Source organism: Salminus brasiliensis, chromosome 2 (genome assembly GCF_030463535.1).
Source record: "Salminus brasiliensis chromosome 2, fSalBra1.hap2, whole genome shotgun sequence".
Lineage (NCBI taxonomy): Eukaryota > Metazoa > Chordata > Actinopteri > Characiformes > Bryconidae > Salminus > Salminus brasiliensis.
Genome location: NC_132879.1, coordinates 23,774,629 through 23,800,156, shown reverse-complemented (window position 1 = coordinate 23,800,156; position 25,528 = coordinate 23,774,629). Strand labels below are relative to the sequence as shown.

General features: G+C 42.4%; 1 protein-coding gene across 8 annotated transcripts in view; it reads left to right on the top strand.

The window, feature by feature from the left end:
- scaper (S-phase cyclin A-associated protein in the ER) overlaps positions 1 to 25,528 on the top strand; it is a 95,352-nt gene that overhangs the window by 16,499 nt on the left and 53,325 nt on the right. For 4 of the 8 annotated variants that reach the window (XM_072670995.1, XM_072671021.1, XM_072671012.1 and 1 more), the window contains 16 exons: positions 6,875 to 6,975; positions 7,416 to 7,532; positions 8,437 to 8,564; positions 9,130 to 9,380; positions 9,957 to 10,322; positions 13,056 to 13,223; positions 14,272 to 14,338; positions 14,445 to 14,562; positions 14,957 to 15,068; positions 15,509 to 15,649; positions 16,284 to 16,439; positions 16,624 to 16,766; positions 17,085 to 17,166; positions 17,284 to 17,436; positions 18,784 to 18,891; positions 23,888 to 24,024. In XM_072670995.1, coding sequence (XP_072527096.1) covers positions 6,875 to 6,975; positions 7,416 to 7,532; positions 8,437 to 8,564; positions 9,130 to 9,380; positions 9,957 to 10,322; positions 13,056 to 13,223; positions 14,272 to 14,338; positions 14,445 to 14,562; positions 14,957 to 15,068; positions 15,509 to 15,649; positions 16,284 to 16,439; positions 16,624 to 16,766; positions 17,085 to 17,166; positions 17,284 to 17,436; positions 18,784 to 18,891; positions 23,888 to 24,024 — 2,348 coding nt within the window. Of the gene's footprint in view, positions 1 to 837; positions 929 to 6,874; positions 6,976 to 7,415; positions 7,533 to 8,436; positions 8,565 to 9,129; positions 9,381 to 9,956; positions 10,323 to 13,055; positions 13,224 to 14,271; positions 14,339 to 14,444; positions 14,563 to 14,956; positions 15,069 to 15,508; positions 15,650 to 16,283; positions 16,440 to 16,623; positions 16,767 to 17,084; positions 17,167 to 17,283; positions 17,437 to 18,783; positions 18,892 to 23,887; positions 24,025 to 25,528 lie in introns of those variants that run through there. The other 4 variants (XM_072671041.1, XM_072671053.1, XM_072671047.1 and 1 more) reach the window with 3 other exon arrangements.

Sequence of the window (25,528 nt, the reverse complement as noted above, 5' to 3'; positions counted from 1 at the left end):
GCTCACAATTATTTATTTATTTAATATAAATATAAACACAAATTGCTAATTTCATCTGACCTGAAATGAGGCTGTTTAGAGTAGGGGTGGGATTCTGGAGGGGAAAAAAATACATATATAGTAATAATAATAGCAGATGTAGTAGAGTTTTTTTCACTAGAGGGCAATAAAGAGTTGAGTAGATTTTTTTTTTTCTTTTTTCTGTTTGAGTTTCCCTCCTCCTCTCTACATTCCTTTTGTTTTCTGGTTTGTGTCAAAGAGGGCTTTGAAGGTGCGCTGGTGAGAGAATTATCACTGACCGCTCTCTAGGGCCTTCCTGGAGGGAGTGCAGATTGATGATGGTGTGTAAACAAAGTCCCCCCCCCCCCCCGTCATGTGTGTGAGTGAAGGAAAGAGAGCAAGCCTGGGGGGGCTTAGACTGAGGGGTCTAGATGACGTCGGATAACACTGTTTTGAACTCGACGGGAGCTGCGGCTTTGCACTTTGTTTGGCCTTCTAAAGACTAGGGGCAAAGGGGAGGAACATACACTGCTATTGGGTACAGTGACCTGCTTCGTCTGACTGTACAAGCGTACAGTTGAGTAAAGTTTTGCCCAGCCCACAGAACCCTGTGTCAGCTGCACAGAGAGGTGTGTAATACAGCGTGGCATGCTTTGGCACGGCTGCTTCTCCGCAGGGCGTGTTGTGTGTTGACTCTGGCTGGTACAGCGAAGTGCAGTGCTAAAGCTGGGCTCCTGCTGTGTGCCCTGAACTACTGGCTCTGATTTAACGATTGGCGTGTAATCCGGAATTATGCTGAGCACGACCGCTAGAGGCGAGTGCTGCTGAACAGGACCTTCTTGCGGTCTGCTTGTTGACAGCAGTGCTGTGTAAGACGCTGAGCCGCAGTGGGGGTCTACCCACTCGCACCACTGTTCACACTCCTCAGGTATCTGTCCTGTGTGGGTTTAGTAAAGATTGGGTACAGACAGCTGCCTTACAGTTGTCCCTTTCAGCTGGCTGTGTGTGTGTGTTTGTGTGGATGGGTATACTGTTAAGTGTATGCAAGCATATTGGCACCGTCATGCAAAAACCTTGTATCTCCATTTTTTTTGACAGTAAATCTTGCTGCTGTTCTTGGCATTTTATAATGACTGGACCAATAAAAATGCTCCAAAATGACTTGGAGCAAAATGATTTTGTTTGTGTGTAAACTACTGATCAGTCTTTTTTTTTCTTTTCTTACATTTGCTGCAGGAAAGGCCATAACACTCTTCCTTCTGTTGCAAGTACCATTAGGACAGTTATGACCATTGCTGACATTATTAGCTTTTGGTAAAGTGCTTCTGGGCTTTTGAATATAAGGGAATAACATCTGTGTTCTTTCCAGTACAGAATCAAGGCAGCGGGGGGATGGCCAGCATGTGTTGGAGTACAGTGCTAGTACAGTTAGTTAATCCACTTGGCTCTCCACTGTGTCTCTGTAGAGAGTGCTGATCCTCAGCCAGCACTGTGTTCTCCCACAGTTGGGAGTTTGATTGGCCCAGCTGGCTGATTTATGCTCATATTCTAATAACGCCCACATCTTTAACCTGCAGCCCAAAGGCCTAATTAGTTCATATCAGACCTTTCTTCCATCCAAAGCCCTGATTTATACCCCCAGAGCCTGTGGTGAAGACAAGTATTCTTCATCCCCTTTTTTTTTTGTGTGTGTGTGTGTGTGTGTGTGTGTGTGTGTGTGTGTGTTTTCAAGAAGGTGCTGAGCATTCATGACCGTGCATGTTATATGTATGTGCTAACTTCTCTGAGGTAAGAGTGCACTGGGAAGAGTATGTATGACATTTTTAGGTTTGATATTATTTTTGTTGCCAAGATCAAAACTTGGTTATTTGTTTTTTGTTATTTGTTTTTGTTTATTTGTTTTTTTCTATTTGTTAAAGTAAATTTGTTTTTCTTGAATTGTATATCTATATACATATTACTGTACATATTGGAACAAATAATTGTGAAGTAGCAGGTCCCTACAAAAGTATCTAATGAAGTAGAGCACACGAAGAACAACACAGAATCTTAAGATGAGCACTAAGATGTATAGAAGAATGTTCTTAAATGCAGTTCTCAGAAAAGAAGTTTCTTAAAAATATTTTATTAAGAAAGTAACGAAGCCTTGTGTAATGAATTTAACTTCTTGTAAAAGACGAAATCATCGTTTTTAATTTTCCGTTATTTAGTCAAATCTGTGCCACACAAAGGAAAAAGAGAATCAAACTAAGATTTCTGTATCAAGAAGTGATGGTAGAGGAAATAGCCACAGGTAAAACAAACAAACAAAAAACCCCAACCCTATGTCTGATGACTACGGTGCGACACCGCAAAGCCATTATTAGTACCTCTTAAAAACAATCTCCACTTTTAATCTTGTGGAATTACATATTGTAGTAAATCAGCTATTTAAAGTTGTAAATTTGAAGGCTTGTCTTTTAAACTCTTCCAGTCTGAGACCAGTGTGAGGCCATTGTGAGGTTAAGCAAAATTTAATATTATATTTTTGAAGTTAAGGAAGTAATACAGTTCTTTATTATATAAGTAAGAAAAACTGTTTTAGTTTTTTCTTTTTTAAATCTGGTTCCTGAATTGCTACATAATATTCTCACACTGTAAAACGTTTTCCACCAATCAAAAGAGTGGTTTAACCAGCAGTAGACCAATTTAAGCATTTAAACAAAATGTTTCTGAGAGGTCTTGGTTGTATATAGAAGTATTATCCTTGCTAAAGAACCTCGAGAACCCCCCTTTTGTTAAATAGCATAATGACAGTCTCCATTTGCATCTGCCCAAAATGATCAAGATCAATATACAGATTAATTAAAGTGCAGATAAAAATACACACACTCTGACAAAAGGCATGAATACTACTTTATATATATATATATATATATATATATATTTTATTGTTTTTTTTTACTTTAGCAAATGAGACCCGAGGGTTGCGTTAGTGATACATTTCAATACAGGTTTAGATATTATTTTGTCCCAGTTTTATTTTTTTAAATACCATATTGATATCATGAATTCCCTTAATAAAACGACAGGCGTAAAAGATTGATACCGTATTTGTCCATGTTTGTGTTTAAGAGCCGTATTAGCTCCTTTGAGCCATTTCTTTCAGCTTTCAGCTTTAGAGCTATTGTTAACTGTCCTGTGTAAGTGTGCTAGCCTGTGTGCTGTTAACCAGCCCTAATCAGCAGGTCCCTGCTGAACACATCTTTCTCTGGCCTGACTCCTCTATTAACTAAATGCACTGTGGAGCTTTCCTCTCAATTACCCCTCCCTCCAGCCCACCCATCAATCTCACACACGTCTGTTTCACAGCATCTCTGCCCTCGTCTTGCCCGCCTCCCAGTGTATTCAGATCAGCCGGCTCGTCGTGGCCTAACCTGTGCAGCCTCTTTCAGTAACACCTCCAGAGCCTGCTTCTCAAATGGGGATTAGAGTTAGGCTTAGTCTTGGGTTAAGAATCCATTTGACTGAATAGTCTGTGTTTAACATTCTTCTTGTAGGGCAGGACTAGACTAGTTCTGGAAGCCTGTTTGTAATTGTTGGTTAACTTCTCAGTGTGGCCAGAAGGAATTATGTTAGACATTGCAGCACACAATTGCACAAGATTGTTCGGTAGGTGTTTTTAGTGAAAATAAAAAAATATTTTCTGTGCTGTGAGCATCCTGACCAACGTTTGGATATTTTGGAATGAGTTTCTCTGTTTGTTTTTGTTGATTTGGTCATGTAATCTAACAAATGTAAATAGATTGAGTCAGTTAAAACCCATAATTTGTTTGACCAATGTAAGCAAACAGTTTAAAAAGTGGTCAACTTTCCACCAGAGAAGGTTTTTAATAATGTTTTATTTATTTATTTGCTTTCTTATTTTTTTTTTTATTTACCCCGCCACATACACCATCAGCCATAACATTAACACCGCTGGCATTGATTATCTACAGTGGGATATAGCATGTAGCAAGTGAACAGTCAGTTCTTGAAGGTGTTAAAAACCGAAAGATTGGTCAAGCATAAGATACTTTGATCAGGGCCAAATTGTGATGGCTAGTCGACTTGGTCAGACCATCTTTGCAACATCAGGCATGTCTTGTGGGGTTTTTGAGGGATACAGTGGTCAGTTCTTACCAATTGTGTCCCAAGAAAGGACATCCTGTAAACTAGAGGTTGAAGTGAGCTTGGCCCTGCCTAACCATTGCTTATCACGGAGACAAGAACACCTCCTCCTTTCTCTGATTTAAAACGCTTTTCAGTTTTGTAAGCGCCGCATAACTGAAACGGTCACCATACTGCACCAGTTACCGTGAGTTGTCTTTTTTATGCAACATTGGCTAACAGCTGCTAGATAGTCATCATGAATAATTTCTTGTCTGTAATTAAAATGCTTTTTTTTTCCTAGAAAAAGTGGCATAAATAAAATGTCTTTTTTTTATTTATGCCACTTTGTTTTTAAATAAATAAATAAATCAATAAATACAAAGTGGCATAAATAAAATAAAAAAAAATCAAGGCAAAATTAATTCAAATTAAATAAATAAAAACAAGGTGTTATTAAAAAATGTCATTTTGCCTTGATTTTTTATTTTATTTTATTTATGCCACATTGTTTGAAAATGCTTCATTAGTTCTTCATTTTCTAGCTGCAAGAATACTTCTTACTGTTTTCTAACAGTAAAATACTACTAGTGCTGGGAGGATGACAGCTAGTATTCTTTTCCTCCAAAGCACCACCACACCTTTTCAAAATCCTACTAATGCAGCATCATTGATTGAGTTATATTTTATATAATATATTTTATTAATACCACAAATGGAAGTCCCCTTGACACACTGGGCAACTTTAGAGCACGATGAGAGGCCAGGGTTAGCGTGTGGACACAGATATGAATTCACTTAGCCTTTTCTGAGTATGTGGAAGCTTTGACATTGCTTGCCCTATAGTTCTCTGGTTAGTAGCAACGAAAAACTACTAGGACTATCAAACAACCAGTGTCAAAGTTTCCACCCAACTCTGAAAGGGTGAAGCGAATTACAGTGTTGATTTGAGTGTTGTGCATCGAACAACATGTGAGGTTTGCCACAGAAATGAGTGACCCAAGGTTTCTAGAACACTACTGCCAGTTTTCGTTACATCAGCTAACAGGCACACATGCTGATTAACACCATTCTAAGTGATTGGGGAGAGGGTGGGCCACCTACTCACCCTGACAGTGTGAGGCCAGTTACATCTTTCTGAGATTCCCTGCCACAGATTGCTGCAGCATCAAGTCTGTGTTCTGGAGGATAAAGGTTTTATTTCTTCATTTTTTTCCAGCATGGACTGAGCCAATTGTCTTGCAGAGCATGCTTGGTGGAAGGTCTCTCCGAGGAGGGCTCTGGGAGTAGGGGTTGAAGGTCTCTAGTAATCGGTGCTGGAGCAGGACTCCATGCCCAGTTCTTGCTTTGGGGGCTTTGTGTGGGCTCAGGGATTCCCCGGAGTCACCCTCCCTTTCACAGATTGAATGTCTCACAGACAATGAGATCTCGTCATCCACCTCGCTCCCTTTGCCAGTAACTAGAAATGATTAGAGCCCCAATCAGATTTGCCAGCCCCCTTTTTGCTAAACTAATTGGTAATTTCAGCTGCACCTCTTGTGGGGGACCAGTGAGGCAGGCAAGAGTGGTGGTGGGCTTTTTTTTTTTTCTTCTCCTTTTTTCTCCCCCCCTCTTTTGTCCTCTCCTGTCCTTTTGTGAATGGAGGGGTTCCCTGGCTGTGACTGAGACGCAAGTTGTGCTTCAGTGCCTGGGACCATGCCTGGATGGCTGGGCCTTGTTGTCTGCAGGAGCTGGAGGAGGTGAGGTGGAGGTTTAGAGTTACGGGAACCCCTGTGTAGGCCTGAGGAGTAGGAGCAGGGACTCCACTGGCGCTCCACTGAGATTTTGTGCCCTAACCCCCTACCCCCCCCCTTCATGCCCCCCCCAGAGTGCCTGAAGTAAAAGCTCTTTCACACCAGAGTTGGGTAGATCTGTTCCTCTGTCCCACGACAGGCTAAGCTCACCTTTACCTGGGGCAAAGAGGTGATGCAGGTAATCACAATGGGAACTTTTGGTTCGTTTTCAAAACGTCTTGTTTACTAAATCAGGCATCCTCAAATCTGATTCTGGAGTGTCACACTCCGGCACAGTTTGGTAATGTGATTCAGTGGTTTAAACACACTTCTTTAAAACCAGAACTCTGGGCCTTTGGAGCAGAGTACCCTTGCTCTGAGTGACTTTTAAAGCACTAATGTATAAATGACCATGACTCTCAACTATGACTATGACCCCATTTACACCTGGTCACTTTCTGTGACAAGTATCTGGATTGTATCTTGATAAGATTTTAGCCACATGCATTTACACGTGGTAGTCAACTGCCTCTCTGGTTAGTCAGACAGAAATCCGATCGCTGGACGGAATATGCAAGTTTACTCGTTGACTGCAATTATCACTGGTGTTTTGGTTTAACTGGGAAGGGTTTTGGTTGTCGAATTTACAGGTTACACTGCTGTAACATGTAGCTCTAATGCGTCTCAGACCACCTCATGAAGTAGTTTGAGTGACCGGATTTGTATCTGTTTTAAAAGTCCTGGGTGTGTTTTCACTTGCATTTTATGTGGCATGGCCTTCTCCAGATATAATCATGATACTCAAGACGCATGAAGTGACCACGTATAAATGGGGTCTGTGGTTCTTGAGTATAGCGGTGCATGTGCACTCTTTTTTCCTAAGTTGTCCCTTGACATTTGCATAAAGGAAACTGAATCATCAACTATTTAGCCTTTAGCTGAAGCACTTATTTCTGACGCATGCTTTATTCCAGGAGGTGCTGATGATGTTGGACAACTATGTTCGGGATTTTAAAGCTCTCATCGACTGGATCCAGCTACAGGAGAAACTAGAGAAAACTGATGCCCAGAACAGGTGATTGTCCCCTTGTTACACACACGCACACACACAAACACTGGAGACTCTCACACTTGTTCTCCAGTTGTAACGTCTCAGACAAGATCAATAAGAAGAGCTGTAATTCAAGGGGATCAACCAGTTTATTGGTTTCTCTTTAACCGAATGGCTGAATTACCACAACACTCGTACATTGATTAAGATATAAACCTGAGCTTTTAAGCTGCCTCCCAGTTTGCACGGTTTAGCACAGACTCTTTATTGATTAGTCAACCTTGTTGTTTTTGCATCTCAATATAGGGTGTAATTTATACTTTATTGGGAAGTGAAAAATCGCCACTACATGCTGTAAGTAGCTATAAATTCCAGCAGCTGGAAACTGGCAAGGCAGTTATTTATTCAGTTTGTTTGTATTTTAGAATATTACTCATTTGCTTGTGGATATTTCATCCTTCCAGGCCCACATCTTTGGCATGGGAGGTTCGTAAGATGTCCCCAGGACGCCATGTCATGCCCAGTCCTACAACAGACCGGATTGTTCCATCTCCCAGTGTTCGCCGCTCCCTGAACTTTGGGTATGCATCTCCAGCTCTGACCACTAGCATTGAGTGGAGCTCAGATCAATGTTTTCTTTCCCCTCACAATCAAGCCCACTCATAGAGTTTAGCCACAAGCCATTATCCCATCTTACTTCCCACTAATTGAAACTGTGTTCTCAGTTAGCAAACAATGCCTAATGCCTGATGTGGAGAAGCTCCACTTCCTACATTAACGCTTGATATTTGTCTCCCTCCATTAGTGTGTGTATTTTTTTTTTTTTTTCTTTTCTTTTTTTTACTGGTAGTGTAAAAGGAAGACGATTACTAATTCAATTAAAAGGGCACTGAACGGCCAAATTAAGAAATCAATGGAAGATATGATACATAGAGAGGCCCGGTCTGAGGCTGGAGAGAAGAAGCCCATTGTCTGGAAGGGCTGTGAAATCGATCTGTGAAGCCCAAGCGTTTGTTTAATGCAATTTTTGCCGGGTTTTTCCGTGGCTGCTTCCAGAGACAGTGGGAGCGTAGATATGAGTGTGGTTGAAGACTGCTGAAGCATGGAGTTCAATACCTACATTACACTGTAATCGGATGCTGCAGGAAATGGGTATTGATCAAGCTGAGGGGCTGTCAGGCTGACCTGGGAGCTGCTGTCTGGAGCTTCTATCCGCTCTGATGCAAGATGCTCAGAGTGGCTAATGTGCTACAGTAGTGCTGGCTGTTCTAGGGACCGAGTGTCAGATTGAACTCCCATTCTTTACGGTGATTATTGCAATGAAGCGATTGTGATATAGTTAAAAAACACCAGGTTTTTTTCACCTTGTTTGTTGCAGAAGGTTTTGTAAGTTGTATTATGTAACTAGCCTGTATGACTTGTGTTTAAATAACTTTTTTTTTTTTTTTTTTTGTGTACGTCTATGTGAATTTGTTTGTCCTACAGGGGTCCTCCTCCCACTCTTGCAGTAGCGCGCCTCTCCCACTCTGGCCCCAGCTGGGCTGACCGGGTGAAGTTCTCACAGGCTCTGCCTGTGACCAACCAGAATGTCCCTGGCCCCACAGAGAAACCTGGTGAGCTGCAAGTCAATTTACTTCAATTCAGTTTAAATGTATTTATATAGCTTTACAGCAACACGGGTCCAGGCCTCCTATGAGCAAGCAAAATGCTTCAGTGGCAGGGGGAAAACCTTGAAAGGAACCAAGTCACAGAAGGTGAACCCAAGTGTAGTAATGGAAAATTTACACAAAGTAGAATAATGATAAAATAAAAAGTATAGACTGTGTAATGTAGACAAACTGAAAATGGGAGTAAGTGCAGGACATACTCACTGTATGTCTGTATGTCTCACTGTAAGTATCACTGACAGCAGTCACATGCACAAGTATGCAGCATCGTCCTCTTATGAAAAAATCAAAGTGGATATCCTGAGCAGGATAACTGTCTCTACTGTCCAGGGAAGACTTTTTAATAGATTTTGGCTGTACTGCGAGTCTCTGCGATGTCCCTTGTTAGATTTTACATTCTGTCTATAGGCCTGGACCTGCACCAGAGTCCCCATGGTTTAGGGCTTTGGATGTTGTTGAAAATGTTTAGATTAAGCGGATGGGCGTGTTGGTCTCTTGTGTCTGCCGACAGGAAAGAAGGATGCAGAGGGCTGGGAGACAGTACAACGTGGTCGCTCAATGAGACCTCGTTCTATCGCAATGGTGGCTAAGGTCAGCCCTGTCCTGGCCCACGTCAGTCCCAAAGATGTCAACGATAAGGAGAACCAGCAGCTCCAGGCCTCTCCCCAGGACAAAGTGCAGGAGCCAAGGGAGCAAGGGGGACACGACAAGCTCGCCTCCCCAGAGCAAAGGCCAGAGTGTGAGAAGGCTTCCGTCATCGAGGTACTGACGTCAACCAGCAGCCCCCCACCCATCAATAATTCAGGAGCGGAGGGGAGACTCGAGGGCTCTGTAATGTTATAGTGTTTTATCTGCCCTCGCTGTTTGTGTTTTGGGGTGTATTCATAGACGTCCAGCCCAGACAGGGCCGTATCAGTTGGGCAGACATTGATTTTGTGCACACATAGTGAGACTACTGAGTCAGAAATATCATATGAGGTCTTATGAAATATGTATAGATCTTATGTTCTACAGTGCTCTTAAGGCTAGATATGTTTATGGCAGTATGCTAGCTATATTGATAGGCTTGATGTAAGAGTGTTTGCATGCTTTGTGTTTTTGATTGTGCTGCTCCATATTTTGATGTGTTAAGCATGTTATTGCATTGTTTTCCAGCATGCCGTTTCCTCAGCTGGGTGAAGGGTCATGAGTGTCTGTGTGTGTTTTAAAATAATGTGCTTGTGTTGGTGTTCTCATGTCTGATCGCAGACCTTCGTGGAGGTCCCTGGAAGGAGTGCTGAGAAGATGCACGCTTGTAATCACGTGTGTACATGTGTGTGTGTGTGTGTGTTAATGCAGCCCTCGTCAGATCAAGAGCCTGAGCAGTCTGTCAATTCCACCTCCGACCATGTGCCACCCCTTATGTCCGAATCCCCTCCAGAGCCTTCCTCGCCCCAACCTCAAAGTCCATCTCCAGGCCCAGCTCCAGATCCTCCATCCTGTCCAGAGTTGGAGGATGCTGGTGCTGGACAGGCTGGTGGAGGGGAGCAGGAGCATGAGGAGCAGGAGCAGGCGGGTGTGGGGGCAGAGTGGCAGGTCATGGCACCATCTGCTGCTGGAGAAGCAGAAGCAGCAACAGCAGCAGCAGCAGCAGCAGAAGTGGCCCATATTCCCCTGGCAGTGGTGAAACTGGAGAGCATGCTGGACCCCACAGAGCTTTCCACCGTGAGTGCTGAGAGACACAGGCCGGGGTCACAGCTCCCGCCTAAACAACGTCAATCCCAAAAACCTCCAGTCACAGCGGGACCCCCCCCCCCCCCCTTACCAAACGTTTCATAGACAGTATCGTATATATCTGTAGATGAGTGGCAATAGAAGGCTCCTATGCGTCGTGGAGTGTAGTAGCGCTGCCATGCACTTGCACACAGTTGTGATTGTTTGGGCTGTTCCTTAGTTTAGTGGGTGATGATTTACATTCTCCTGAACAAACTACCATTTCAGGCTTCGTTCTTTAATGTTCTACATTTAAAAGATAAAACGGCAGCGACCATAAGCACTATTCGAAGTTAGATTTTTTTCTTTTACTAGGGAGTTTTGGATTTGAGTGGCTGATTTATAATAGAGTAAATTTTCACTATTTCCATTGATAATCCTTATTGAAGGGCAACAACCACTACCATGCATTTTACCTGTTAAAAGATTACTGTGACACATTTTTACACTTGTCAAATGGGCAGTCAAATGAATGAATTTATTTGTATAGCACTTTCTACAATTGAACGTGTCACAATTCTCTTCTCAGTAATACAGTAATAGGACAAGAGATCAACAATACATAACATAAACTGACGCCCCAGTCCCGATGAGCAAGCCACAGTCAACAGTGGCTAGGAAAAAGTCTCTTAGAGCTGGAGAAAGAAACCTGAATGGTAATCAAAAAGTTCACCGTACCACCATATAAGACTATTCTACTGCTCTTTTCTGATAAGTCATAGTATAATAAAGTTAATATAATGGGAGTAATGATGTTACAGATAATGAAAGTAATAATGATTGTTAATGGTGGTAGTAATAATAGTAACAAACAGTTTGAGTAAGTCTATGTAAACATAAACGTAGTCTGTAGTGGAGGGTGGCCAACTAGTCCAATGCAGATAGTAGTAGCAGAAGTGGGGGTGGCAGCTGAATCAATACTGTGATTTTGAGGCAGCAAACCTTCTCGTTTATTCTTTAAATCATAAAATCAGATTTCCAAAAGCTGCAACAACTATGCTTCTGGTGCCTTGGCGCTCAGGGGTGTGTATGGCACGTGTGTGTTGTATTTACAGGTAGTAAGCAACAGTCAATGTTTCCATTTTTGGGAACAATGTTCCAACACTGCCACTTACAGTACATCCATATTATCCCTCACTTATCCAGGGCAACAGGAAGTGTCTAGCCCTGCCTGCCAAAAATCCCTAAAATCACTGGTCCTTAGTCCTGGTCACTGCCCTGCACAGTGTTTTTCTTCTGAAACTCACCCAGTTGACATAAGAACGGGCTTGTTAATGAGTTAGTTTGTTAGTAAATTACTTATTTAGTTGGATCAGGTGTGATGTGTAGGGCATTGGTACTCCAGGACCAAGATTGGAAACAGCTGACTTAAATGTCTATGTCTTACCAGTTGCCTCGATTCACTCCTGTCCAGGCATGAGCTCAGTCAGTAGTATTTAGTAGTATTTACTGTGGATATGCTGCTTTTTCTGACATGGCTTTTTTCTCACTAGCCCCTGTCTTCCAGTTCTGGCACATGTAACCTCTCAGGGGTTAATTAAGGCTAAAGCCTCCCTCCTCTCTGCCTGAGCTACTGTCATCCATTTCTCAACAACACACCAAAGCCTGTCTGAAACTATAGAGATGGATGACGCATAAATGGCCAAGGGGGAGTGCTATCTAAGCCCAGATCATATAGGAACCTGGCCTTACTGCTGCAGAGGTCCAGACACCACCTCAATGGGTGGCTGAGATAAGCCCAGCTCTGTTTAGACTCCTGCTCGAGACTAACAGGCGCAGTGTTGAGAGAAATCTCTCTCTCATTATGCTCATTAGGATGAAGTGTTGCACCGGTCGCTGCTCTGCTGGGCCTTCGTCGTTCTGTACGGTTCCTCTGAAACTGACACTTGGCATTCTGCTCACTCGCCAGTTTAAAAGACACTGGGGTCAAGTGCCGTGGTCTGTAATGGTAGGAGCCTGGATTCTTTTTCAAAATATTTCAGTGATTTGCTAGTCATCGAGAGCCCTGCAGACTCACAGGTGCGAAAGCTACTTTAATGCCTCAAACTAAAATACATCAAACTGCTGTATATAGATCCGGTGATGCGGCGTTACTCACTTCGAAACTGATACCGTATTTGTGGTCACTGGTTGCAGGTGGTAACACGACTATATGTGAGAAATCTCGGTTGTAAACAGTAAACAGTGAGTGCTTGCATGGTAGGACCTGAGTGTCCTCCATCTCCTCATCTTCATAGTGGACTTGTATTGCATGACTTTATGCTTCCCCATGTGTGGTTTTTGTGATTGATGTGTGTTTATGGACTGTGCCTGAGTTTTGACTTTTAATTTTGTGCTTTTTGTTCGTTTCTCATCATAGAGACGCCCAATGTGACTTTGTATTATACAGTGCTCAAAAAAAAAATACATTGACTTTCTAAACTGAAACCATTTGCATATGAGTTTGATGTATTTCTGAATCATATGCATCATATGGCCTACATTTAGAGGCAGTAGAAAGTTGCTTCCACCATGCCTCAGCCTGAGAGTATTTGCGCTTGTGGCATGCTGTGAGAGGCTTGGTATGGGCAACTTGGCAACTACTGTAGTGTACTTCCCTGTTGGAGAACTTGTGCTGCTTGCGGCCGTGTTTGATGTGGCGAGTACATGAATGTGTGTGTTTGTGTGTTTGTGGCCTGTCTTCAGCCCCAGTCCATGGCTGAGGTCTTGGCTAAGAAGGAGGAGTTGGCTGACCGGCTAGAGAAGGCTAACGAGGAGGCCATTGCCAGTGCTATTGCAGAAGAGGAGCAACTGACTCGAGAGATCCAGGCAGAGAACAATGAACTGGAGACCGACAATGAGAGTGAATTCTCTGTAAGGAAAACACTCTTTCCCTGTTTACACAAATTTCTTTGCAGTTATGTGAAAACGTCTGTTGCCGTTTCCATCGTGGGAACCTTTCATGAGCCAGCTAATCTGCTCCTGAATTGCATTAAGACATATAATATATGATTAATAAATAATGCTCCCTTTTACATTAATAGACTTTAAAGGTTTAAGGTGTCACAGAATGCATTTATTAAAGACATTGAGTTGTTCTTTGATGTAGAAATATTAAGCACAGTAAGGGAGAATAAAGAAAAAAATAAATATATATAAATAAATAAATATATATTTTATTTTATTTTTTTAATAAACAAGTCTATTTACCACCCTGTTACCGCTTAATGAAACACAATGATAGTCCTCTTATGGTGGGCTTGTGGGGGAAAAAAAAAAATCTATGACCTCTATGATGCTTGTATTGTTTGGTTTACATTACTGTGACCTCCCACAGAAGCCTTGTAGCATAGCATAACATACATTTTTAACAATGTAACAAGAACATTTGTGATTATTTTCGTGGTCTCTGTGTCCTCTTGGTATAGTGTGTGGTTAGCTAGCTGAGAAGAAGCCGATTTAGCTTTTAGCCTAGTGTGCATGCCCGCTCACATCTCTGGATTTGGCTTCCTTGAGTGGTTCAGCACTTGAGTGCCCCTTGTGATATGTGCCATAGTCCTAGCCTAATGTTGTCCTGTTTGTTTTTAAAGTAGTAGACGTTTTATGGGAGAGATGATAAAAGACAGATTTTTGTAAATGGGCCCGTTTTAAAGTTCTGTATTGGTTATGTGGAATATTTCTTTTATAAGAGGACACAACAGTGTTTGAAGTTCATGGCATGTCCCAAACAAGGTAAATATAGTTTTCCATCCTAGGGCTCCATCCTAGAGTTTTTTTTTTTTTTTTTTTCCTGTACATTTAGCTGTTTTGCAGAGCATTTTTTTATGGTTTGACTTGGAAACACTGCTATATTTTTTGTTTGTTTGTTTTAAACAATGGCCTCAGAAGTCTTCACTGGTATTTTGTTCTCTTTGCCCTGTAGGCAAGTATTGGAAGTGGAGGTTGTGGACTCAACCTAGATTGGAGTGACATGCTGGCTGACTATGATGGTACAAACTGACTTTTTTTCCACAGCAATAACAGACATACGCCTGTGACTGCATGGTAGTTTTGATTCCAGTTTTATTGTTTCACCGTTTCTCCTGTTGTGGGCAGCTCGTGAGCCCTGGCGTCAGAGCACCTCATGGGGAGACATAGTAGAGGAGGAACCGTCTCGTCCGCCTGGCCATGGCATCCATATGCATGAGAAACTCTCCTCGCCATCCCGCAAAAGGTGAGGAGACACCTTCATGAGGTTATCTTCGCTTAATACAAAACCAAAACCAAAAAAAAAAAACCCTAAAAAAAACGTTAGTGGTTCCCAACCCTGGCCCTGGAGTGTGCTTGCTCTGCATGTTTGTGTTCCCTGCTCGGACGCAGCTAATCATCCAACCATCCTATCGGATATAAATTGTCTCTTGTGGTTGAAGATGGAGGGAACAATGTGGGCAGATAAAACATTAAGAGAGATTTGGTGTGCTGGTTTGCTTTTGCTCTGCTACCAAAGTTAATCTAGTTAACTCTCTTTAGTCCTTAACTGAAGGAAGTTCCTAAAAGCGTCCAGGAGACATCTTCCAAGAGCAGCTGCACAAAAGAAATTGATAAATGTGTTCTATCTTTGTCACCAGAACCATAGCTGAGTCCAAGAAGAAACATGAAGAGAAGCAGCTGAAAGCTCAGCAGCTGCGAGACAAGCTGAGAGAGGAGAAGACCCACAAACTGCAGAAACTTTTAGAGAGAGTGAGTCCCAATACCTGGAAAGTAGCCACACCATCCTGTCTGAAGCCATCTGGGAACAGAGAGATGATTCTGTCTGAAGCATCCAGCCACTTAACACCTTTGCTGTCAATTTAGTCGAACAGGCCGATGAGGCCGTAATGTCAAACATGTACACGACGGCAACATGACTTTCACAAGCCGCTCTCAGACTGGTTTGTTTTCGTTTCCTCGGTTCTACACGAGATGAGGGAAACTTAAAACAGCCTTGTATATTTACACACTCATGCTTGAAGGTGAATATTAACATGCGATAGGCTCTTTAGCAAGCAGGTGTTAAGAACATAAGGATGTGATGACTGAGGGATGCTGGCATGGCTGGAAGGGTTGGAATGAGTGGAAGGGAAGTTGTTTTTGTAATATGTGACCTGTGTTCAGCCCTCCCTCTGCTCTCTGTCCCCCAGGAGAAGGAGGTGAGAAAGTGGAAAGAGGAGCTGCTGGATCAGAGAAGGAGGATGATGGAGGAGAAGCTGCTCCATGCTGAGTTCAAGCGGGAGCTACAGCTTCAGGCCATCGTGAAAAAGGCTCAAGAAGAGGATGCCAAGGTGATAAAATAGTTTTGGCCATTATTAAACGTTCGTCATATTAACGATGCATGTTTGTAAGTTCCTTAATTCAGTAGGTTTTCAAGATTAAAATGTGAACGATACTGAAATACTGAGGGTACAATTCTACTTCACTGATGTGGTTTATTTATTTGCCTCAAAGGTTTAGAACGCCATTTACAAACTGTAGCTACCCATAATACTAGCAATGCCCAAAATCCATGTAATGATTATTGATAGTTATTGATATTCAGTGACCTATATTCTTAATAAAGAATATATTCAAAATAAAGATGTAAATTATTTTTTCAGTAATGCCATAAGAGTCACTTGATAGTAAAGAACTTTAAAAGGTATAGAATAATGAAAAAGAATAATAATAATAAAAAAAGAGTAATTCAAACATTTTTACTCACATATCTCTTGTACAAAAAGCTTCATTATTTGGATCAACAGATGAACTCTGGATCTTGAATTAGTACATTGGTCCATAACACCGACCCACGTTTACGCATAGCATGATCTGTTCTTTACAACGTGACACGACTATTTTTTGGTACCAGCTGGTAGCAAACTTATATAAAGTGGAATGGACGTAAACATGCGCTACAGGCTAACATGGTGGCTTTTGTAGGTGAACGAGATTGCATTCATAAACACGCTGGAGGCTCAGAATAAGAGGCATGATGTTCTGGCCAAGTTGAATGAGTATGAACAGCGCCTCAATGAGTTGCAGGAGGAGCGTCAAAGGAGGCAGGAGGAGAAACAAGCCAGAGATGAAGCTGTGCAGGTGTGACACTTATGCCCATTTTCCCTCAAATGTACTCCTCCCATACTTACTCCAGCAAGGATTTTTTTTTAGGCATTGTGTTTTTTTGGATGTTTGTTTGTTTTTTTTATTCTAAAAAAATTGTAATTGTGATCTGATTTCTTGTTTCTGTGTTTTATTTTTTTTTTATGTATATGTGTGTCAGGAGCGCAAGCGGGCTCTGGAGGCAGAGCGGCAGGCTCGAGTGGAAGAGCTGTTGATGAAGAGGAGAGAGCAGGAGGCACGGATTGAGCAGCAGCGGCAGGAGAAGGAGAGAGCAAGAGAGGATGCTGCCCGGGAGAGAGCCAGGTCTGCACCGGCACACGGCCAGTCAGGACACCCCCCAGGACACAAGCAGCAGCCTTTGTCAGCAAAAACACAAGAGTAGACTGAGGAGTGCAGAGGGCTGTAGAAAATTAAAAAATGGGGAAAAATTACAAATTAGAACTGTTTTAGTAAAATCCTCTAAAGTTTCAGAGATTAATAAGCACAATAAATAACTTCTCAACTATTTCTGAGTTCAATTCTTATGTAAGAGGATGCCTGCTGATTCACTAAGCCCTTAAAAAAAAAAAATCTAATCTATATGTTTGCGTGTTTGTGGGTATGGGCGCATGTTCTCTGCAGAGACCGCGAGGAGCGCCTGGCTGCCCTCAGTGCTGCTCAGCAGGAGGCCATGGAGGAGTTACAGAAGAAGATCCAAATGAAGGCAATTGACTTCTCACCTATCTAAATAGGGCCTTTGTCTTAACCAGTAGCACATATTCTTCTGATTGCAGTTCTAAAAAATTGACTCCTCCTTTCCCTTGCGCCTACTGTCTTGCAGCATGATGAGAGCAGCCGCAGGCACATGGAGCAGATTGAACAGAGGAAGGAGAAGGCCGCTGAGCTGAGCAGTGGCAGACACGCCAATACAGACTATGCACCCAAACTGACTCCCTACGAACGCAAGAAACAGTGCTCGCTCTGCAGCGTTGTGGTGAGAATGATTATGGTCGATAAGCCTTCCCTTTCATCTCCCTAACCAGTGCCCTTCACAGTCATGGACCACACCATGTTTCTGCTGTGCCCCAGCTCCCAATGTTGTACCAGGCATTTCTTCCTCTTATACCAGGATGTCCTCCGAGACGTTGAAACACAAGTGTAAACGGAATGTGCTATCCATGTCCAGATTCAGTCAGGCAAGTGGAAATATGTCTGTCGGGGGAAAAAAAGAAAGGCTCTCTTGAATCTCCAAGAGATTTTCCAAGACTGATGTTGACTGATAGAAACCTGTTATAATTTGAATCACTTTGCACATGCATGCATAGCCACTTTGTGTTTAAACGCTACTGGCTTGGGCATTTTTCCCTTTTCCTGTTGTGTTGGCAGCTAGAGCCCCAAAAACTGCTGAGTGGAAGGTGATTCAGAGGATTTTGGAAGAGAAGGCATTTAAATGAGGATTTAACTGCATTAATTAAACTTGATCTTTGGTTGGAGATTTATGGGCTGGGCATGATCATGCTTTTCCAGTGACGGGCAACAAATCAGTGAGCAGGCGCATTTATCTAAGAACGGCCTGGCTTTCACTGCAACAGAGGCCAGACACCTTGAAGCTTCAAACGGACATCAGATTAAGCACCAGGGGGAGAATGAAATCTTGTTAAAATGTCAGATGACCTTGGCCAGCCAGTGACTCCAGCGATCATCTTTAGGTCAGTGGGAAGCACTCTACTTAATGACATTAAACACAGGCCATCCTGCTTGGGCTCTGGTCCAAAGCTAGGACACAAACAATGCAAGCATCCCACACCTGCAGCTGTTTTTGGTTGAAACTAAAGTTCTGACCACTGGGCTTGGAATTTATTTGGTGGTTATATTCCTCTAGTCTACACGGAATTCTTCTCCTTACCAGGCCACCGTGGAAGAGCGCTGGTCGCTGGTGTCACTGAAACCACAAATGTTGCTATTTGATCCAGATTTTTTAAGAAAAGGTACGGCGCCTGGGGCTCGAAATGAATTCAGAAGCCCATGAGTTAAAACTTTGTCATTGTTCTGGATATTTTTCAACCATTGTGAGCATCCTGTTCTGATGTTCTGGCTTTTATTAGAAGGTGTCGTGCTACTTTGCAGATGTCAGTCAGGATTTGGGGATCATATTTAACTTTGAAGTGAGCTTGAGGTAGTAACAATTGTCTGAGTTATCCGAGAAGTGCGGCACAGCAAACAATACGGTAACGTATTGCGAAGTTGACACCGTTATGCTGGAGGTGTAGGTGTCTCTCTGGCTTCTGGATGCCTTTTAGAATTATGCCCATGAGAGTGACCTTTGACCTGTGCGTTGCAGATCACCTCTGAAGTGCACCTGTTCAGTCACACCAAGGGCAAGAGGCACCAGCAGGCAGTGAGGGACAGCAGCAGCATCCAGGGCAGAGAGCTGTCTGATGAAGAGGTGGTAAGTACCCTATCAAACCCAGCAGTCACCCCAAACCCCCAACTTAACCGGTGACACTTGACTCGTTCAGCTGTAAGGAACCTGTATGTGTGCCCATGCTTCAGTTCTTCACCCTAATGACTGGAAAACGTGCGTAGGTTCATAGTAGTTAAGAAATTCGGCTTATAAATAATAACTGAATAATAAGCATGCAGTTTAAGCATGGATTAAATCTGGAACTACACTTTTAGATGTAAATCCTATTAAAAGACATGAATGTGTAGCTTTATAACTGCGTACTCTAATGACTTTCAGTATCGGTCAAGGTTAGGAAGCAAAGCATTCTCTTGCTCCATCCCACCCACCACCACCTCCTTTTTCCCCCCAAGCCGTTTGCCCCTTTGCTCTGACTGTGTGTTGAGTCTGCGGGGCAATAAATGAACGTGACAAAAACCAACAGCAACAGAGTTCAGTGACACGATGGAGGGGTGAGATCACCCGCTTGTCTTTGTTAACGGAGTGCCTGTCCTGTGGATGCCTCTCGTTAACAAGGACCCGCTCTCTGCAATATGAGATTGGCTTTCACACTGGGCTCTTTGTGTAGCTGACAACTGTTGGTGCTATATGCTGCACCTTTGGCCTCCACACCTCCTTCATTTGAACCTTTTTTTTTTTTCTTCCGGGCGGGTAATTTTTAATGTCCCCCTCACTCTAAATCATTAACCAGTTACTGCTGGCCATTCTTCTGCCTGACAGAGTGGCAAACAAGCAAGTGCTAGATAGAATTTTGCAGTATGTATAAGGTGTGACTGACGCGTGAACTTGACTCTAAATTAGAACGATGTAATGGATTAAATTGGCTTGCATGTACTTATAAATGATTTCTTTCATTAACCTACTTTAATCCAAGTTGTGATTTAGTTCTATTCGGAGAGTTATGGAGCGCAATGTATAACAGTGAAAGAAATTTGCGCTGGGAGAGAATTATTGCAGAAAGTTGGCACTGTGAAATTGTCCCTGTATTAATCAGCCCTGTCCTCTGCTCTAATTAGTAACGAAAATGTTACTCCTAGGCCTCACATCCAACCCGTCCTTATTTTGAGTACCACCTCAAAGCTCTGGCAGGCCGCTTTCCTTTGCAGCATGCGAAGGCAGTCTGAGCGGGGACTTTGTTTGGATAGTTTTAACGTGGGCTTTCAGCCTTCCATATTTATGTCTCTTCCCATTTTGGTGCGCCATATTTCATTCATGCAACCGCCAACTATTTTCCAGTCGAGACTTCCATAACTCTTCCCGTCCTGAAAGATTTTTAATTAAAATGAAGACGGTTGGCTGAACCGTGCAGAGGTCGCGACGTAGTTTCTCTGCGGAAGCGGAGCCTCTGCTGCCCCTTGTCCTCGTATTTAGTCACTTTCTGCCTTTTTAAGGACTGGCAAATTAAATTGAAAATAAGGTGATTATCAACAGGGATGGATCGATGGGCCTGGGGAACTCTTGGAGCTGCCATTGCTCTCCTTACTTACCTTTATTGGTTGTCATCTGTCCTGCTTTAATGTAATATACGGGAGGTTCCTGACCCCTCGCCTTTGACGCATGGGAGTTTTAATTTATCGTTCACCCTTGACTCCTGACCAAAAAACACCACTGACCTTTTAAATAGAAGCTGCTTCTCTCTCTCTCTTTTTTTCCTTGTGAGAGGAGACCCCTAAAAGGTTGGTGCCTGGCAGCTTCCTTGCAGAAGGTTATTATACAGTTTCCGTTCATATTGTCAGTTTTTTTTTTTTTTTTTTTGTTTTTTTTTTTGTATTATTGTTTTCCCTGGATGAAGTGGTGGTCCATGTCCAAACTCCTCTAACAAGTCAAAGACATCACAGGAACCAAAGGCTCTAAGTGATAGAACAGTCACGTGAATGGGTGTGTGAGACAGAAAGGGAGGATGAGCGTGCCACCCGATACACCATATCTTCACCTTGAACCTGGATGACATACAGCTGTCTGTTTGACATCAGGGGGAAAGCCATCCTGCGCCGCTCTTTGTGTGACACAAAAGAGTGGAGGATGGGCGGGTCATCTGAGCGTGACACTGGGAGGGTCTGTAGGCCCTGAGCAGACCATGGCAGTGTGATGTTTGGAGTTGTCTCCCATTACCTGCACCAAACACTGCGTGGTATTGTCAGGCTGTCCTTGCCCCGGGCTTCTCTCTCTCCCATACCCCTCCCATTGTCTCGGTGGTGCAAGGAAACACCTATCATCCAGCTTCCTCAACTCAATCACTCATCTGACAGGGTCATCATAGAGTTGTATCTGGAACAACCCCCCCCTCACACACACTTCTCAGCATTCAAACTGGATGTGTACACAGAGAGAAAAGTGTGATGGTCATTTTCAGACTGTTTCTCTCTTCATTTGTTTCCGAAGTGGCCTCACTTTGATGGCATATTTTACCTTAGTTAGCATGTATGTTATAGGTTAAGTCCAGCTCTCTGCCCACTGCCGATTAGCTCCTGATGCTCCCCTTGCGAAGCTCACTCTGATATAATCTCAAGATGGTGTATGTCTTTGAGGTGTTACAGAAACAATCCCATTAACTGTCCGGCAGGAGAAGTAGATCGCCTTTCAGAGAGATTACTCGCCAGATGCCTCTCCGGCCAAGGGGAGCCAATGGTTATGACTGCAGGGCTCAACTCCTGCTCCCAGGGGGGGGGGGGGGGTGCAGCCTCCCCTCATTAAACACACGCACACACACACATACTTATGCACAGTGCTTACCTATGGAATTAATCATAAATACACAAAGAAACTCTTTCAGATATTATATTTTGTCCCCAAAGATAAGTGATGGGTGGCTTTTTTTTTTTTAACTAATCATCAGTGTCCAGGCATTCCATTATTAATGTTTCCTTGCCTCTTAAAGTTGGGTTAAAGTATTTCAGTTAAGTATTATTTAGGAAATATTGGAAGATTGTACAAAATACTTTTGTCATTCTGCCTAACGGGTGCCAATTCCACATTGCACTTGTCAACATTTTCATTAACCACAAAAACTGAAATAACAAACATATTTTCCCACTTCAGACATAAAATCCTAATTGATGATATGCCTGGGAGCAACATATACTATGAAACCTGATGAGTGGTACGTCATGGTGTGGTCAATTTAATCCTAAAATGGCGGCATTTTGTTCCATGTGGTCAAGTTAATTACATTAACAGTGTAAAAGTAATAAATAACATGTATAACATATATAAACTTTTTTTGGCTCCTGGCTGCTCAATAGGCTCATATTATGTCACTTTCTCTTTTGTGATGTTATTTAAAACAACTGCATATTATTTATTATTCAAGTCAACTGAGGGCCACACACAAATCTTACAGTTTTATTTATAGATTATATTTAGCAAAACATGAGGTTTATACTAAAAACTCAAAGTTTTAATGGAGTTGAAAGATGTTATGATATTTTAGATGCAAATGTTGTTTGACATACGAACATGTAAAAATGGCCATGTAATAATGAAAAATTATTTAAAAATTACTATGTTTGATACAATAAATTTTCTCATATAGCTTGTTAACAAGAATGCTAGAATTAATAGCTTTTATGTTTTGAAAAAACCCTGGCATTTTTGTGCTCAATAAAGCAAATTGCAAGAAACATATTTTTTTACACCTAACCTGTTAGGTACTTTTGGACTATGATTGTTATGAATGATTTATTTATTTTTAGTATTGTTATTTTGATGGCAATCGAAATGCTCTCATTTATCTATTTTGTATTTTTAATTAAAACTTAACTAGTCAATTATCAGTGGAAAATTTAAACAGCCCCAACAGGGCCTAACTAATCTGCCTTTTTTTAAATCGAAATGGTGAATAAAGTTTGCCAGGAATTTAAAAACAAATGTCCTATAGTAGGACAAAACCTTACACCGCTATGTCACTGGAAAGCCCAATGTGAGGCTGTAACTGTATGCCCGCAGTACAGGCAGAGCTGAATTTGTGAATTTGAACACGAAACATGGTGGAAGATGTATACCATGCCCTGTCACCACCTGGAATGGCATCCACATGCATCGGCAGCAGCTCTGAATGCAATCCCTTATCTCTCTCCCTCCTCTCCGTTCTCATCCTCTGAGGTGCCGGATGACAGGATAATGGGATAATTGCGTTCTGGCACATGCATCATGTCGTTTAAATTAAGTTACATCCGTCTTTCTTCCCATGGAAGTATCAGCGTCATCAGAGAGGGCCTGCTCTTCTTTATACTGGAAGCTATACCTTTTCCTTTCTCTTGCTCGCTCGCTCACTCTCACTCTCTCTCCCCCCTTTAGCACTTCCGCTGCCCTCACACCGCAACCGAGGGGTGCAGATGCCTGGATAATTACCCTGCACAATACACCAGCCGAAAGCGATGAGCTTTAACACCTGTGCTTTGAATGCAGAAGCTTTACCCCTTTACTCACACCTTAGACCTAAGAGATTCCAGTGAAACAATTTGGATTCCCTGTCTTCTGGGTTATGGGACCTGGCACTCTGCTACCTATCTAACCTTGGTGAAACGCTTGCAAGATCATTATTATTGTTTTTTTTTTAATTATAATTGGCTCTCATTCAGTACAAGCTATTGACTATTCCACCTGGATAAAAACATTGCTCACCGAATGCTTATACTCTGTGCTTTCTTATTTTTGCAATAATGGCAAATATTTTTGCTCTGTTTTGGTAACAGAACCAAACCCACTTAAACAGAAGGCACCTCATATTTACAAGGTCATAAGTAGGAACTTCTGAGGAGGGCTTGAAGGCAGTGTCCGTTTCAGTGCAGAACAGGACAGTGAGGGTTTTGTTCAATTTGGGCTAGCTCAACAGAATCCAGATTTCTGTAGTGTTTATGTTCCCAGCTCTAAATAATGCTCTTCGTTTAAGGGTTTCAATGCAGGAAGAAAATGCTTTTTAATGTGCTGCATGTGTGCTCTCATTTCAAGGATTTCTGCAAATTTGCTTTCTTTTCCACAGGAGCACCTGTCTTTAAAGAAGTACATAGTAGACATAGTGACGGATACCACTGTGACACCGGAGAGTGCCAAAGATGGAGAGGAGCGGCAGAAAGCACGGAAAAAGGCCAAGAAACTCCGAGCACGAATGAACTCAAGGTGATGCGTGCGCTCTCTCTCTCTCTCTCTCTCTCTCTCTCTCTCTCTCTCTCATGCGTGACAGTCACTCATACGGTTAAAGGACAGCATGGCATGTGTGTGAGAGCTTTATGAGTGACAAGGAGATGGAAAGCAGAGGCACTGTGCATCTCGGCTGTCTGCAGAGCAACACTGATGAGCTTAATTTATGGCCACTTTGTGTGATTGGGGAGGAAAAAGTGAGAATCGATCTGGAGGGCTCCCTCGCTTTCACCTGTTAAGAGCTTTTCTCCTAATTGGTTACCACTGGGCTGCCAAAACTGAAGCCTCCTCTGGTGTACAATAGTATGTTAAAGTATGTGTAAACCATGCCTGTTTTTCTTTCTCCCGCCTATTGATTTTTAAATGAAGTATCAAAGAAAATCAATAGTAATCAACAAATAGGAGGCAGCGTGGCTCAGTGTCAAATTCTAGACCTGGGCACAATAAATTTTGCTTCCTGTCGTGTGTGTGTGTGTGTGTGTGTGTGTGTGTGTGTGTGTGTGTGTGTGTGTGTGTGTGTGTGTGTGTGTGGCAAGGGAGACAGATAGAGAGAAACATACATGCAGTAATTTTTCATTGGGCTTAAGCTGCTGTGGGTGTGAGGCTTACTGTTCTATCTGGTAGCTATACTTCTAGCTATGCTACACCTGTGTTCTTCTCTTGTGTACTGGAATGCCCACTGTACTACTGACCTGAGTGCTTCCTAAGCTCGACTGAAATAGGTGAACAGTTTAAACCAGCTAGCTGAAGTTATTTTGGTATTTCATTGTTGCCTTATAGCTTATATACCATGGTAAATTATTTATAACTGTTTATATATTTATAACTATCAAAAGTCAAAAGTGAGGATTGTTAAAATGGGATGTTTCGCTGAGGGGGTTGGATGGTATCCACTTTTCATCATACCATCTCAAAAATATTATTGTGACATATGGCAATCCTGAGTGTGGGGAGTAGCGTAAGCTGCTTAAGTATGGCAGAGAGTTCTACGTTTATGTGCTTTTGGACCGCCTCATTCTGCATTATTTTAAGTTCAGTTTGTTTACAGGGGTCACAAACTAAGTAAGCACTGCACATTTTAAATTAATCTTTCAATTAAAGTTAAGCTGCTCTGGATCAGAAAAGAGAGAAGCTGGTTAGCAATAGATTAGTATAGTAATAAAGTTCTGGAAGATAGAAACCTCACTTATCAGCATTTATATGAGAAGACCGAAACAACTGGTGCTGGAAGGACAAATTATTATTATTATTATTATTTTATTTTATTTTTTTAGCTTATCTTAGCTTGGCTGTCTCGTCTACAGATGCATTGATCACTAAGTGCAGCTGCTGTTGACTGACTGACATGTGTCTGAGAGAGGGAGGTCGAGCGATTGGTGTTGTGAGTAACAGAAGGGCAAAATGAGACGGGTTTGGCCGGCTAGGTTTATGTAAGTTAGCTAGCTAGTTATCAGGCTAAACACCATAACACTGACCGTGTTCC